Source organism: Pelophylax lessonae (genome assembly GCF_965119305.1).
Source record: "Pelophylax lessonae genome assembly, chromosome: 4".
Taxonomy (NCBI): domain Eukaryota; kingdom Metazoa; phylum Chordata; class Amphibia; order Anura; family Ranidae; genus Pelophylax; species Pelophylax lessonae.
The window spans coordinates 482,533,458-482,550,752 of record NC_138771.1 but is presented as its reverse complement, the minus strand read 5'-3'; the positions used below and the strand labels follow the sequence as shown (position 1 = coordinate 482,550,752).

At 44.1% G+C, this 17,295-nt stretch overlaps 1 protein-coding gene across 1 annotated transcript in view; it reads right to left on the bottom strand.

Annotated features, from left to right (window-relative positions):
- Positions 1 to 7,149: 7,149 nt before the first annotated feature.
- The window catches only part of DERA (deoxyribose-phosphate aldolase), a 69,502-nt gene continuing 59,356 nt past the window's right edge, over positions 7,150 to 17,295 (bottom strand). Inside the window, exons 7-9 of the mRNA XM_082255449.1 lie at positions 8,640 to 8,752; positions 7,719 to 7,868; positions 7,150 to 7,516 (exon numbers count right to left, since the gene is read on the bottom strand). Coding sequence (XP_082111575.1) covers positions 7,460 to 7,516; positions 7,719 to 7,868; positions 8,640 to 8,752 — 320 coding nt within the window. The 3' untranslated portion in view covers positions 7,150 to 7,459. The remainder of the gene's footprint in view (positions 7,517 to 7,718; positions 7,869 to 8,639; positions 8,753 to 17,295) is intronic.

Here is a 17,295-nt window from a genome sequence, read left to right as displayed (position 1 = left end):
GCCCCCCGACCAATCCGATTATCCCCCCTGGAGGGAGGCGGCAGTTGAAAATTTGGTGTGTGTGTGTGTGTATATATATATATATATATATATATATATATGTGTGTATATATATATATATATATATATATATATATACATATACATACACACACACACACACACACACACACGTGCATATTATATATATATATACATACACACACGTGTATATATATATATATTATATACACACACACACATGTAGATAGATATATATATATATATATATATATATCTACATGTGTGTGTGAATTTTCACCGCCTCCCTCCAGGGGGGATAATCGGATTGGTCGAGGGGGCGGGCCTGTCCGGTCCCTCTATAAATATTCATGAGGTCGGCATGTATCGTAGCAGAGTGCAGCGCTGGGAGTGCGGTGTGTGATCGGTGAGATACCGGGGCTGTCAGTGTGGATTTACCGCAGGTGTGTGGGAAGTTTGGTGGACTCCGGTGACTTGCTGGAACTTATGGCGGGGAGGTGATCGGAGGACCTGGGACAGTTCGGAGAGACTGCTCGCTATGATGTACCTTCTGCTGTCGGATGATGCCTCTGTCATGTCGGATAATGCCTTCGAGGCATCATCCGACAGGCCTCTTCCTCCGGAGCCGCGCTCTTCTGAGGAGGAAGTGAAGTGGGCGGGGATCCGCTCCTGTCTAATACGCCCACCCAGCGCCGGCCGCCCGCCCGCCCGAAGTCTCTCTGCGTCCCAACGGCTGTTCGTGCGGCACATGCGCAGTAGCGCATTTCCACGGACACAGAGACACTTCCATTTTATTAATATATATTATATATATATATATATATATATATATATACACACACACACACATACACACACATATTATATATATATATATATATATATATATATATATATATATATATATATATATATATATATATATATATATATACACACACACACACACACACACACACATATATATATATACGTATATATACATACATATATACATACATTCTAGCGCCCGTTAATTTAACGGGCTTAATGTCTAGTAAACATATAATATGACTGAGTGAATATTTACAATCTGTATGGAGTTAAAAAAATATGAACCACACTGGAAAAATCATATGGGGCTTCTGCCAGAACAGGGGGTAAATCATCATATTGGGGCCCACACTGGAGCAGGAGGCAATATATCATACAGGACCCACACTGGATCAGGGGCTAATGTATTATATGGGGTCCACCCAGAGCAGAGGGGAATGTATCAAGCAGGAACCACATGAGAGCAGGGAGTAAGATCATAGTGGTAATATAACAGTGGGTAATATATCAAAAGGGGCACATATTAGATCCCCAGAAAATAAGATTAATATGGGGAGCAGACAACAGAAGCAGGGGGTAGCAGGCAACATATTTTAGGCCACATAGTGGAGCAGGAGGTAGTTTTAGATTCATATGGAGGCAGAGATACCGTAGAAGGGGGGGGGGAGGGGAGTATGAAATTCATATTCGGCAGATTGCAAAGCAAGTGGTAGAATAAGATTCATATAGAGCAGACAGTGGAGGAGAGGGCAGTCTAAGATTCACATGGTGTAGACAGTGGAACAGAGGATAGTATAAGTTTTAGCAGAAGGTAGCATAAGATTCATATGACGGGTAAACCCCAAAGAAAGGAGTATGAGAAGATTCTTATGGTGGAAAGTACCAGAGGAGGGGATTTGAGAGATACTAATGTTGAAAGACACCGGAAGAGGGAGTATGAAAAGATACTTATAGGGGGTAAGCATTATAAGAAGTGGTATGAGAACACACTTACTAGGGTAGATACTGCATGAGAGGGGTATGAGAAAATTCCCATGGGGAAGATGCCAGAGGAAGGGATATAATTCATAGGGGGAAAATATGAAACTTAAAGTGGGGCAGATAACACAACAGATGGTAGCACATGATTTTTATGGGGTAAACCACAAAGGAAAAAGTATGGGAAGATTCTTATGGGGAAAGACACTGGAAGAGGGGGTATAAAAATATAGTTATAGGAAGTAGACACCATAGAAAGGGTTATGAGAAGACACTACCTGGGGTAGATACAAGAGGAAGGGGTATTAGTAGACCTCAAAGGATGGGGGTATGAGAAAATTCTCATGGGGGTAGACACCAGAGGAGGGGGAATGAGAAGGTTCTTTCGGGGAGTAAACACCAGAGAAGTGGGTATGAGAAAACTTTAATGGGGGTAGATACTGAAAGAGTCGGTATGAGAAGATTGTTATGGCGGTGGACAAAGGAGGTATAAAAGGATTCTCATGGATATAGTCTCCAGAAGAGTGGGTATAAGAAGATTCATGTGAGAGTAGACACTGGAGGAGGGGGTATGAGAATATTCTTATGGGGGGGTACACTAGAGGGGGGAGCCCAAAAGCCCCAGTTAGAGGAGACAGGCCTGTGATCCGCTTCAGCCTATTGGCTATTAGTAGAAAATATCAGTCAGCCTTTCCCGGCGGATCCGTTCGCTGCCTCTTTCTCTTGTTTGGAAGCTGAAATATTTATCAGGCGAAAGGCTCGTTTTTCTGCACCTGATGTTACAAAGTTGAACGCTGCGCTCTCCGGCTGGCAATTAGCCAACGTGAGCTCCTGTGTCAGCGCTGGGACAGAGGAGACATGAAAGAAGATTTCTGCTTCTCTTCTAGAAATACATTATTAAACAAAGGAGTCTTCTCAGAAAGGAAAACAAAGCCGGAGTAATCTGCCCGGCATACCTTGTTATTGTGCTCATGGAGCTCCTCAGAATCGCCGGCGTGTCACCGCGCCACCCGGCACTAAGAGGAGAGATAAATATACTTTGTTTACAATTAAGAGCCAGATGTATATGCCGAGTGCCTAGTAACAGTAGCCAGTCGGAATTTCTCCCAGCGGGGACGGCTCTCCGCAAACTGAATTATGTAGGAACTCATCAGCTTCGCCAATGTTCTGTGACTGCAAGAAAACATTGTATCCATAAAGGAACAACATGAAACACGTTTGTTTTCTTTAGAACAACATTCATTAAAGAGCAAGAAAGAGATTGCCGAACATCAATGTGACTGAACCTTTGTATCGCCAGGTACTGAGAAAAATGTTCAGAAAATCTTCAATACTGGAAAACATTTTGCAGAAAACATTTTCTGGATGGAGACCTTACAGGGTGGAGCTTCTCTGCTTAGATTAGACTTGATTAGTATAGAGGCATTGCAGACTTCTAGGTAACAGTGAGTTAAATGCTGTAATCAGCTATACATGCATACAAATCTAGCTCTAATTCCCCCAACCACAACGGAATCCTATCCCTGACCCCTATGTGCTGCATAATTGTAATCTGACCCTTAAACCTCTCCCAAACCCAACTGAATCTCACTCATGACTCCTATGCACAGTCAAACCCTAATCTGAGCAAAAAATGCATCCCTAACCTGCCCCTTACCCCTAATCTAAACCTAGTGGTAAACCTCTCCTATTTGGAGAAAAAAATGTATTCCTAACCCAGTCATGACCCCAAGTCCCCCAACTTCAACTGGATTCCACCCCTGACCACTGCGCACAACCTAGCCCCAATCTGCAATGTAAACTTTTCCCTAAACTGCCTCTAACCACACATAAATCTCACACCTGACTCCTGAGCCCAGCCTAACACTAATCTGAGCCCGAAACTTTACCTAACCTAACCATAATCTTAATCTCCTAGCTAAAACTGACTTTTTCCCCTGACCCCTAGGCACAGCATGCCCCTCAATCTGATTCTGAAACCTTTCATTAACACTAAGCCATCCATACCCAAAACCTTAAAACCCCAGGTACAACTGAACCACAATCGCTATACTGTATACAGTCTAACCCTAACTTGAGTTTGAAACCTTAACCCAACCTCCCCCAACCCTAAAACAGCCATAACCCTAATCCCCCCCTAACCACAACCGAATCTCACCCCTTGACCCATATGCACTGTCTAAAGCCTCATACAAACGATCAGATTATCAGACGCATTTTCTTTAGTTTTTTTGCATGCTAGTCTTATATGGAAAGTGAAGAGGTTAAATTCTCCTACGACAGAATTCAACTTCAGAAGTGATGTCATGTGTTTAATTGTTTTGTATGTATTCTTTAGTTTCCGAGCATGGGTAGTCTTGCTCTTATGATTTTTTTGGGACAAAAACTATTCAAATAAAAAACGAAAATCGGACGTTGTGTTGACGTACGATAAAAATTTTATGGCCTACACATCCAGTTTTTGACGCACGAAAATCCCTAATCGGCTGTCGAAAGCACTATACATACTAACAATCTGAAAATCGGACAAAATTTTACTTCTGATTTTTTGTGTGTACAGGCTTTAACTCTTATGTATACCTGCCCTAAACCTATTGTGCTTTGTATAATACCTCTAATATATGCAATGCAAAATGAATGCAACTTCTGGAAAATAAACTTTATCTTTACCAAATGGAAAAAAGGCCCTGCAGGGAACAGAAGCGGACAACTTGCACAGTGATACCAACTCGTATCTCTTAAGCCTCGTACACACGTACCGATCGTCGGCCGAATGATCGGCCGTCTTTTGTCCAGGGCTGTCGTGTCTGTTGAAAACTGCAAAAGACTGCACACGCATTTTGTCGGCCAACAACAGCCGACTGCAGAAGTGATGTCATGTGATGGTTAACTTTCCTTGTCTTTTTTCTTTTCTGAGCATGCCCAGTCTTGCTAATCTGCTGTCTGTCGGCCGAAATCTGTACTGACTGGCGAACAATCGGCCGTTCTGGTGTTGGCCAACAAAAATTTTAATGCCTGCACGACAGATTCTGTTCGGCCGAAAATGCGCTGTCGGCTGTCGGAAGCATCATATTAACAAGCCTACAATCGGTCGTCGGCCGAATATTTACGGCCGACAATCGGTACGTGTGTACGGGGCTTTACAGGGACTCTTCCAAATTCATTCTACACTCTAGAAGCTTATGATCAACCAAACAACTGGGCCTTCTATGTCGAAGGGGCAACACAAGTCGCTGGGATAAAGAATAGAAAGAAAAGAGGAAAAAAAAAATAAATAGCTGGGTAGGGAGCTCCAGGATTGGTGTCTGTGGACAGTTATCTGTCACCCAAGATAAAGGACCTCATCATCCTCTATGTATGAAGGATTGTAGTCGTTTACCTACTCTTTCCCACCACTTTTTGTTCCTCTGTTGCTATTCCTGTGTGGTGACCTTGGGTATTATCCTCGTCATCGACGTCTCCATCCATCCATCCACTCTACATGTGGGAAGATGGTGAAGCAATGGAGGCTCTTTGGTAACGGTCTTCTAGGAGAAATACACTGAATGCCCAGCATTCGCAGACTCAGTAGGCCCCGTAATTGGGGCATCCCCAAGTGAGCACTGAACAAAAATATATCCTGCTGCTCAATTGTTTTACTTTACTGATATTTACTGTAAATGTGTGGAAATAATAGCAGCCCCTGCCAGAACAAGTTAGGAATGGTACATGCATCCATCGCTTTATATACCAAATCAGAAGGGAGAGGTTGAACACAAAACACCATAACATGGATGTACTGCACACACAGTGTACAACATCAGACATACCACACCCACAGTATTTAACATCCTGATCTACCATACCGACAGCATATAACATCCAAACATACAGCGCCCACAGTGTATAACATCCCAAGGTACCAAACCCACAGTATAACATCCTGATGTACCATACCCACATTGTTTAACATCCTGAGGTACTGTACCCACAGTGTATAAGATGGTGATGTACTGTAACCACAGCGTATAGCATTTCGACTTACCACACCCACAGTATATAACATCCCAACATACTGGACCCACAGCATATACAACATCCCAAGGTACCTCACCCATAGATTATACCATCCAAACACAACGCACCCACAGTATTTAATACCTTAACATACTACACCCACAGTATATAACTCCCCAATGTACCACATCCACAGTATACAACATTCCAACATACCACATCTACAGTAAACAACATCCCAATGTGCTGCACCCTCAAGATATAGAATTGTACATACACTCATATACTGCACCCATCACATACTATGACACACTCGCATGAACCATATGTACCATACCAATGTAACACACCCATCTTACATGACACATCTACATAGCACACACACTGTGTAAGGAACACATCAACATAGCGAACACACTGGGGTTGATTTACTAAAACTGGAGAGTACAAAATCTGGTACAGCTGTGCATGATAGCCAATCAGCTTCTAACTTCAGCTTGTTAGGTAATTTACGCTTTGACAATAAAACCTGCAAGCTGATTGGTTTCTATGCAGAGCTGCACCAGATTTTGCACTCTCTTTTAGTAAGGCTGGGTTCACAAATATGTGGCCGCGGTTTCAGTGCAGCAGTCGGGTTCTGTTCACCGGTTCAGGTGTGATTCAGGTGCGAATTTTACCTGAAATTGGGCCTGAACCAGACCCAAAATCGCACAGGACCCTTTTTAAAACCACATCGCGGCCGCCCTGCACATTTGTGAACCGGCTCCGATTCACAGGTTTATGAATCATTTGCTGTTAAAAGCACATCGTATTCGCATATATGTGAACCGAGCCACAATCAACCCCACTGCATACTGCACAGGAATTACGTTAGAAGTCATTTTACTGACAAAATCAATGCATGAACTGAGTTTGGCTCAGCGAAACTGCTACAAGTCACAATTTGATGCATATGTTTTATAAAACATTCTGCTGAAGATATAATAATATCAGAACAGATCAGAAGAGGTAGAAGAAAATCAGTTTACTGATTAATGTTCAGATTTAGAATGACAACAGTTACAAGTGCTAAATGTCCTTTACAAGCTAACAAATGAAAGAAGGAAGCCCCTACTAAATGCTGTACATCCCATGAACACCACAGTGGAAACCAGCCAATGACAGTTTTTCTTGGAAACCATACTGATAGGAGTTGTCATTCCAGCAGGATGGGAATCAGGTTAATTTCAAATTCAAGGTTGTTTATCACATCAGTCACACCCCTCTCTGTGTGAGAGCTAAAGCCTGAGCACAGGCAGCTCTCTCTCATCAGAGCGATGGCGGAAAGGAGCGCCATCTCATCAGAGCAAAAGGTAGAGGGAAGCACAGTATCCTTAGAATGAAGGTGAAAAGGAGGGAGTGCCTTCCCATCAGAATTAAGGTAGGAAAGAGTACCCTATGCTTCAGGGTGAAGGAATGTAGACAACGCTATCTCTGAAGACACTGCTGCCTCTCCTATGGCCCGGATGGGGAGAATGGCAAACACAGGAGGGAGGGGCCATCCCAGAATAGTCCAATTAAGTCCTGAGGATAAACATTTCTTATGAGGTATTCATTAAGTCTCTAATTTCTTCCTTCAGCTTCTTCTTCTGCCCACTCGTACCTCGGCCACTCAAGCCATTGGGAGGTCATGGTACGCTGCGTACCTGCCTGTCACGTGATGGTAGATCTGTCCCAAAAGTCAAAACAGCCGTGTTAACAATGAATACTATAAAATAAATTACAAAAAAACAAATACATTTTAAAAAATACTTTTGCTTTAGACTAAAGACAAATGCAATTATGTTAATTCTGATTTGAGCTGATTTGAGCTGGGATCAAAGTTCACAAATATGTGGAGTTCAAACAAATCATGCAGCACTCTACTGTACCTGTCTTTCAATATCCGCCAACAGTGTACTGGCTCCAATACGGAAAAGTCCGGGCATTAGCCACTCATCGCCAAGCTCTTCCTTGATCAGTGACAGCCAGACCAAAGCCTCCTTCGCACTGCGAATGCCTCCAGCGGGCTTAAACCCTACCTAACAGAAGACAAAATAATCCTCAAATAAAATAGCAAACAGGATCATCACTTTCCCTCATACTGTATCTGACACAACCACCAACCCCATCTGACACAAATGTAGCCCCAACCTCCAAGTGACAGGACCATCATACCTGCCTTCCCTCATATCTGACAACAATATCACTCTCCTCTTATTAGGCATGATTGCCATCTACCCTCACACTTCTAATACACCCCCCCCCCCCACTGTGTAAAAGTGCACTCACTACACTGTAGGGCAGGACCCTCATTTCCATCCTGTGTGTTCTTCCTCTGCAACATACTTACCACACCCTTGAATGCCACAGAATTACCATTACTGCTGTCTAACCTATACAACTCCTCTGCTATGGAACTGCTTGCTCTATCCAGTGTAAAAGAAGCATCACTCTGTTCCATGTTACACAACCACTACCCCTTCCCAAATGGCCAGACTACCATTCCCCTCCTGAGTAACTGGACCGACATTCTCTTCCAGAATTACTGGAAGGAGCCATGTGGCCAACTAGCTCCTAAGCTACTGGACCCACATTCCCCTTCTAAGGGACCAGATGCCCATCCCCATCCTGAGGGACTGGACAGTCATTTCCTTAGTCCCTTAGAACCACCACTGTGTCTTCCCCATCTGCAGTACTACAGTACACCTCACTCCTGTGTGACAGGAGCGTCACTATCTCGCCTGTTTTACATTTTGGTGAAAACCACAGCTTTTAACAGCATGAACCTTCCTCCCCTGAACCAGATTTACCTTTATGCCAGTCTTCCAGTAATAATCCCGAATTGCTCGAACCATGACTAAGGCGACAGGGTAAGTAGCATTTACAGATTCCTTCCCAGTGGAAGTTTTGATGAAATCAGAACCTGCAATGAGATGGACAGAGAGCGTTATGATGGCATGATGGCATCAGTCAGTAATTCTGGCCATTTCTGTGTCTTCAGAGTTAGAACAACTACAGGTGGTTTTATCTCACTTTGCTTAAAAAAAAAAAAAGTGGCAAAATAGAATGTTACTTTGGTAGTTTCTTCTACGATTTTATTCTTTTATATTTATGGGAAAAATCTAAAAGAATAGTTTTGCCCAGTTTTTTTGGATTACACCATTTTAAAAGGCAAAATCCATTTCCCTAATATGGTTCACCTATTCATAAACAAGATCAGTTATGTCCCCTCTTTTTCCCTCCAAAATTTCATTTTTATTAAGCACATTCTTCTTCAGCTGAAGTTCAATATTTTTACATTTTGAAGAAAAACAGTAAAAAGGCATTTCCCCAAGGTTGGTTCATTGTTCTTTTTGCTGTTTTTGTGCAGTTTTCTCCACTTGAAGGCTTTTTTCATAGAAGTAAAACAGCAAAATACAATATCTGTAAAAGTGGAATACTGTGATCAGTAAAAAGATTGTTCCTGAAATGATGTAAACATTAAAGATAACACACCAAATAATACGCTGTTGTAAAAAAAAAAAAAAAAAAAAGGCAGGCAAATAGAGAAGATCAAAACACAAATTTCCCTTAATCCACTTCACCCGAAGCACACATGAATTCAAGGATCAAAAACCCCTCTTCACCCAGAACATGGAGGAGACCAAACACCAGTCAGCTCAACCCTCATCACCCAGAACAGAGGAGACCAGACATCAATCAACTATGACTGATCATTATCCAAACATGAACAAGGCCCTATACCACTTCATCAACCAAAAAGGTGGAAGAGACCAGACACCAATCACTTACCATCACCTGGAACACAGAGGAGACCAAACACCAATCACCCCTCATCAGCTAGTAAATTGAAAAGATCAGACATCAATCACTTCTCACTGTTTAGCACCCAGTACATACAGGAGACCGGAAACACAACACACCTGTCATGACCTATTACTAGGAAGAGATCATACACCAATCATCTGTTTCCTCATCACCAGGAAAATGGAAGACGCCCTACACCAATCATCTCTAACTCCTCATCAACCAGGACACGAAGAAGAAGCCAGGATCCAATCACTTTTCACTCCTCGTGACCCTGTACTTGATAAAATGAGTCACCAATCACCTTTGGCCCCTTGTGATCTGGTACGTAGAAGAGACCAGATACCATTCACCTCCCAATCATCATCAACCAATACTTAGAAGAAACCCTATAACAATCACCCTTCATCACTTGGAACATAGAGAAGACCAAACACTAATCATCTCTCACTTCTCATCATCCACAACACAAAGGAGATCCTACACTACTCATCTCTCACTCCTCATCACTGGAACAAAACATGGAAGAGATCAGACACCAATGTCTTACCATCACCCGGAACAAAGAGGAAACCAGACACCAATCACCCCTCATCACCTTGTACTGTACACAGAATAGACCAGACACCAATTCCTTCTCGCTCATCACCCAGTACATACAGGAGACCAGACATACCTCTCATCTCTCATGACCTATAGCTAAGAAGCCTTTTCTATTTACCAGGTGATAAGTTGTGAAAAGTTATTGGTGTCTGGTCTAAATGGTGTACCAGGTTATTGGGGTGAGAAGTGATTGGTGTACAGTAGGGATCGACCGATTATCGGAGGGCCGATATTCACTTCTCCCGATATATTGGTATCGGAACTTGCCGATATTACTAATATTGTCGTGACGACATTGCGTATATTGCGCCTCCGCGCACTGGGCCTAACCGTCAGGACTAGTCGGGAGTGTAACACAGCCATACGGTCACCCACCCACAGCAGCCCGGTGCCATCCAGCGTTTATCTCATTCATGAATGAGAGTGAATTGCCAGCATTCTCTGGTTTCAGCATAGCCTTTACTTTCTCAACGACCTTTTGGTGAATCTTTCCCAGAATTTCAGTTCGATAATACTTGTCACTCTTCAGTGTGTAACTTGGCTCAACTATGGAAATCAACTGCTTAAATTCAGAGTCAGACACCATTGTAAATGGCTGGTTATCAGTGACCATCATCTCTGTGATTACTCTGTCCAGCAGTTGGAATCTTCCATCCGAATATAGCCACCTGTTTTTTTTCTGAAACATATCTGTTATTGTTGCCTGGGATACTGGCATTTCACCTTGTGATTCATTGTGTTTTTTCTATGCTGCATTATATAATTTAACATAATGAACTCTTCGATTTGACGTATTTTTGATTTTTGCAATTGCTGATCCCATGCTTACATTGTTTGTGCACGTGTTGCACACTGCTGCTTTTCCTGGAGATGGAGACGAGAAATAGTCCCGGATCACACTTTTACTTTTTCTATCTGTATCCATTTCCACTGAAATTTGAAAGACACTACTAAAATTTAATATAGGGTTAAAAAAAAAAACTGGCTGGCTGGCATCCTGTGGTAAGGAGTGTCTGGCACCCTGTGGTGATTGGCTGGCTGGCACCCTGTGGTGGGTGGCTGGCTGGCACAGGGGCTGTGGGTGGCTGGCTAGTACAGGGCCTGTGGCTGGCTGGCTGGTACAGGGCCTGTGGCTGGCTGGCTGGTACAGGGCCTGTGGCTGGCTGGCTGGTACAGGGCCTGTGGCTGGCTGGTACAGGGCCTGTGGCTGGCTGGCACCCTGTGGCGGGTGGCTGGCTTGCTGGGACCCTGTGGTGGGTGGCTGGCTGGCACAGGGGCTGTGGGTGGCTGGTACCCTGTGGCGGGTGGTTGGCTTGCTGGGACCCTGTGGTGGGTGGCTGGCTGGTACAGGGCCTGTGGGTGGCTGGCTGGTATAGGGCCTGTGGGTGGCTGGCTGGCACCCTGTGGCGGGTGGCTGGCTTGCTGGCATTCTGTGGTGGGTGGGTGGCTGGCTGGCACAGGGGCTGTGGGTGGCTGTCTGGTACAGTGCCTGTAGCTGGCTGTCTGGCACCCTGTGGCGGGTGGCTGGCTGTCTGGTACCCTGTGGTGGGTGGCTGGCTGGCACAGGGGCTGTGGGTGGCTGGCTGGTACAGGGCCTGTGGGTGGCTGGCTGGTACAGGGCCTGTGGGTGGCTGGCTGGTTTGCTGGCACTCTGTGGTGGGTGGGTGCTGGCTGGCACCCTGTGGTGGGTGGCTGTCTGGTACAGGGACTGTGGGTGGCTGGCTGGTACAGGGCATGTGGGTGTGGGTGGCTGGATGGCACCGGGCTGCCGTGGGTGGGTGACTGTATGGCTGTGTTACCCTCTGACTAGTCCTGACGGTTAGGCCCAGTGCGCGGAGGCGCAATATACGCAATGACGTCACAACAATATCAGTAATACAGTAATATCGGCAAGTTCCGGGGCCGATACCAATATATCGGGAGAAGTGAATATCGGCCCTCCGATAATCGGTCGATCCCTACTGTACACCAATCACTTCTCACCCCAATAATCTGGTACACAATTTAGACCAGACACCAATCACTTTTCACAACTTATCACCTGGTAAATAGAAAAGGCCAAGCCAGATACCAATCATCTCTCAATCATCATCACCCAGAACATAGGAGGACGCTAGGCACCAATCACTTCTCAATCACCCATTACATATATAAATACATAGTTAGTCAGGTTGAAAAAAGACAAGTCCATCTGGCTCAACCAATAAAAAAAAAAAACAAAAAAAAAACAAAACGGTAATGAAAATCCAACCATACAATCCCATATACACAATCCTATACATGCAGTTACTTCAGAAACTAATCACCTTTCGCCCCTCTTCATCTGGTACACAGAATAGACCAGACCTGGTACTGGAAGAAACCCTACAGCAATCACCTTTCACTCATCACTTGGACATCACTTGAACATAGAGAAGGCCAAGCACTAATCGCTTCCCGCGCCTCATCACCCAGAACATGAAGGACATCCTACACCACTAACTTCTCCCCCTCATCACCTAAAACATGGATAAGGCCAGACCCCAAACACATATCATCTCTCACCCAGAACACAAAGGAGACCAGTCACCAATCACCTCTCATTCCTCATCACCTGAATCATGGAACAGACACTACACCAATCATCACCCAGTATACAGAAGAGACCAAATACTAATCATCTCTTATCCTTCACCAACTGATACCCAGAGGAAGCAAGACATCAATTATCTCTCACTCCTCAACACCCAGTACCTAGAAGAGACCAGATACCAATTACCTCTCACTTGGTACATAGAAGAGACCAGATACCAATCATCTCTCATCCATAATCACTCGGTACATAGAAGAGGCCAGACACAAATCACCTCTCACCACTCCCATCACCTGGAACAGGGAACAGACCAGACACCAATTAGCTCTCTCTTCATCACCAGTAACATGGAATACTTGTAGGAAAAGAATTAGCCGCACATCCAGGGATTCCAATAGGTTTCAAATACCTTTATTTCCAAAAGTTGCAAATGATGACACCAAAGACACCAGCATGAAGTCTCGTAGACGCGTTTCACACATACATCTTGTGCTTAATCATTACATGGAATAGATCCTACACCAGTGATGGCAAACCTTGGCACCCCAGATGTTTTGGAACTACATTGCCCATGATGCTCATGCACTTTGTAGCGTAGTGGAGCATCATGGGAAATGTAGTTTCCAAACATCTGGGGTGCCAAGGTTCACCATCACTGCTCTACACCATTCACCTCTCATCACCCAGTACAAAGAAGAGACCAGACACTAATCACCACCTACCCTTATTAAGCTGGTACATAGAAGAAGCCAGACACCAATCACTTCTCACTCTTCATCACTAGGTGCAAAGATCAGATCAGACACCGCTCACCTGTAACCCTTTATCAGCCGGTACAAAGACACCTGATATCAAGCCCCTCATACCCCAGTCCATAGAGAAGTCCAGGCACCAGTCACCTCTCACTTCTAATACCCTATTATATAGGGAAGACCAGACAGAATCACCTCTCACCCCTCATCACCCAGTACATGGAGGAGACCAGACACAAAAACTGACCTCTCACCCCCCCCATTACATAGAGAAGACCAGAAACTGAGCATCTCTCATCCATCACCCAATACGTAGAGGTGACTAGACACCAATCACCTCAAAGACGTGACCAGACCACATACATGCTTGGCTAGGTTTCCCCTTACACACCTAACCACCTGTCTGAAGGGCAAACAAGAAGCTCTCTGCCTTGACCATTATACAGAAGTCACTGAGCTATGTGGCATATTGAGGGGCAAGCTGATATCAGGCGCCCCACCCCCACACTGCGTTAAATCATCAGGCGCACAATGAACGTTCTATGCTGGCTGAGTAGTTCCAGCTTTTATAAGGCCTATAATTACCAGTCTCCCTGGTACAGTTTCATTAAAAACTTTCATTAAACAACAGCTGCCCCTGTATATGGTCTTCTAATCAATTTGGTCAAACAGAATGACTTTTAATCAGCTGTTGATAAAAATAGAAGATGAAATTTTAATTCTAATAGATTAAGCACAAGCTGAAGACAGTCTTTAGAATCCATCTCATCCTGTTCTCCAGTGGCTTTAATGACTATTCAGCAACTCATTACTAAATAGAACAAGATGAACATTTTCCAGTTCATTAAAGAAATGTACTATGTATTTTTGCATTGTCCTCATGATTCGTTACAGGGAGTCTTAATTACATGATAATGGATAATGGTTATTAAATGCAGTCTGCTATAATGAAGCACTATTCATTTGTGTGCCGCAGAGACAGAAGAGAGGGCACAATAAAATTACTACCTTCAAAAGATTAACGGATCAAATTATTATTCAATTCGCAAAATCTTTTTTAGACTTTGTGGAAAGAAGAAGAGATTAAAAAGTCGCATTATGACTGAACAGTCCATTCTGTCTCTCTGCAATATCTTAAAAAGGTATTACTAACATAAATAGCTTAAAGCCGCGTGATTAGCAAAACACTATAGCTATAATACTCAACACCAGGGATGTTAGAAATGGTGGAGTACACAGTAATAATCCTGCTAGCCTTTTTACCAAGAACTTGCCATTCTTGGTACATGTGATCATCAAATTCTCTGCAGCTTAAAAAACTGAAAAAAGCAGTTTCTGTATCTGACTGCACAGCCTATAAATACAAGACATTCACTGATAAATTAAACAATCATCCAGAATATAACCTAATAACCCTTAACCCATAAAAAAGGGAATTTTTTTGGTCAATTTCAATATTTAAATTGTTTAAATTAAAGTTTATTGTTTAAATCGAGTTAAACTTAAACAGTTTGATGTTTTGTAGCTACTCTATAGCACATTTTAATTTATATCTATATCATATGTTACAGCCTACCAATCCTATGTAGTAACTGCATTCGTTTTCTTTTAAGCTTTTTCCCTTTATTTTCACCTGGTGATCCTGCCAGTAATACTTCCTGTATTAAGCCAGAGATACATGCATTGTAATTCAGCCGGTTCAGCAGGGACCAGCCAAATTTCGACCCATGTATGGTAGGGATGCACCGAATAATCGGCGGCCGAACATTATTCGGCCGAAAATAGAAAAAATAGCACTTTCGGTGTTCGGCCGAATAAGTCAAAAGGCCGAATAATTTTGTGCCGAATAATAGGGCTGAACGATAGTCGATATGATATTGACTATCGTTCTGTGGCCGTAGGCGATACTTACAGGGGGAAGGGACTCGGAGGAGGACAGGAGGACTCACAGACTTCCGTGTTAGGCAGGGGAAGCCGGGACACTTCAGCGGTGAGCATTCAGTGAGTCTTACTCTCCTCCCTAGTTTTTTCAATGGCACATTCAGGAAGCCAATCACGCCGTGATTAGCTGCACAGCGAACCAATCACGCGTGCCTGCACACCTGATTGGTTCCGCTGTGCCGCTACTCACGGCGTGATTGGCTTCCTGAATGTGCCATTGAAAAAACTAGGGAGGAGAGTAAGACTCACTGAATGTGTGGGGCGGGCTGCAGTGCACGAGTGAGTAATGTATGTATGCGGCTGTGCTCCTTTCCAGGCTACTACTAGTCCACCTCCAGCCTCCTACTACCACCACTATGAGAGACTGTCTGTCACTGTATAATCTGATCGAGTCCACACTGACACTGACTGACTGTCACTGAGTAATTGATGTTACCACATTAACCCTGACCTGCCCAGTGCCCTGTATCTGCAATTAAAATTTACAAGGCTGCCTGCATGCTTCTTGATTTCCATTCCCAGCATCCTTCCCAATCCCTACAGTGTCACTAACATTAACCCTATGGTACAAGGCTGCAGTGTGCACTGAATCCCATTCCCTACAGTAACATTTAGGGAGAGAGAGAGACATGAGAGGACAAGAGAGAGAGAGAGTGAGAGGACAAGAGAGAGAGAGAGAGAGAGAGGAAAGAGAGAGAGAGAGAGAGAGAGAGACACGAGAGGACAAGAGAGAGGACAAAAAATTGGCAAAATAAATGGAAAAAAATGCAAAACACTGCGTTCGGTATTCGGCCAAACATTTTATTATTATTCGGCTTCGGCCAAGAATTTCATTTCGGTGCATCCCTAATGTATGGGCACCCTGCTTGTACACAAGTCAATCTATTGATCGGTTTGTGTACAACCAGCATGTTGGGCATTTCCAGAACAATTAGTGCCAAAAGCTAGAAGCCGGCAACACCAATCAGTGTGTTCTGCTGGCAGAGAAGTTTCCATGTCTTCCCTGCCGGCAGAACACATTAGCGATACAGGAGGAATTTCTCCAGGTGTTGATGGAAGATTCAAAAAAAATGTTCTTTCCTTCCACTCGCGCTATTGTATTCCGCCATTGGGGAGCCTTTCCTGCTGGCGAAACACAGTGATTTCGATCCATGTATGGCTGGCTTTACACTAGTAGATTTAGCTTGACATGACAAAAAAAATTGAAGCAGAACTTCAGATAACACTTTATAATCTGTTAAAGCAACAGTTTTTTTCTTTCTTTGGGAATAAAGGTTATACATGATTGAATAAAAGCTGCCCATTGTAAGCATCCCTGTCATTGGTAAATGGTTTGTTTCAGCCCTCGAACTGCTAGTTTTTCTGGAAAGCTTGCTCTGGTAAAGTAAACTGAAAAACAACAGATTAAAGCAGAGTTCCAGTCAGAGGCGTAACTAGAACTTTCAGGGCCCAGGTGCAAGAAACCGTGAAGGCCCCCCCCCCCCTCCCCAACCACCGGGGCGAGCCAGCCCCATGCATCACCCCTGTGCACCTGGATAGGAGGGGCAGGATATAGAGGAACTCCTGCAGCAGAGAGGGGATTCGAACATCTATATGCCGCCCCGCTGCCCCTCCAGGTGTACAGGGGTGAGGCATGGACCCCCTGGAGCATGGGGTTGGAATGAGTTGCAGCAGTGGTGGTAGTGATGGGGGAATGGCATGATGGGATCAGTGGCAGTGGTGGTGGGGGGGATGAGATCAGTGGCAGCTGTGATGGGATGAGTGGTAGCAGTGATGGGATGGGAGTCAGTG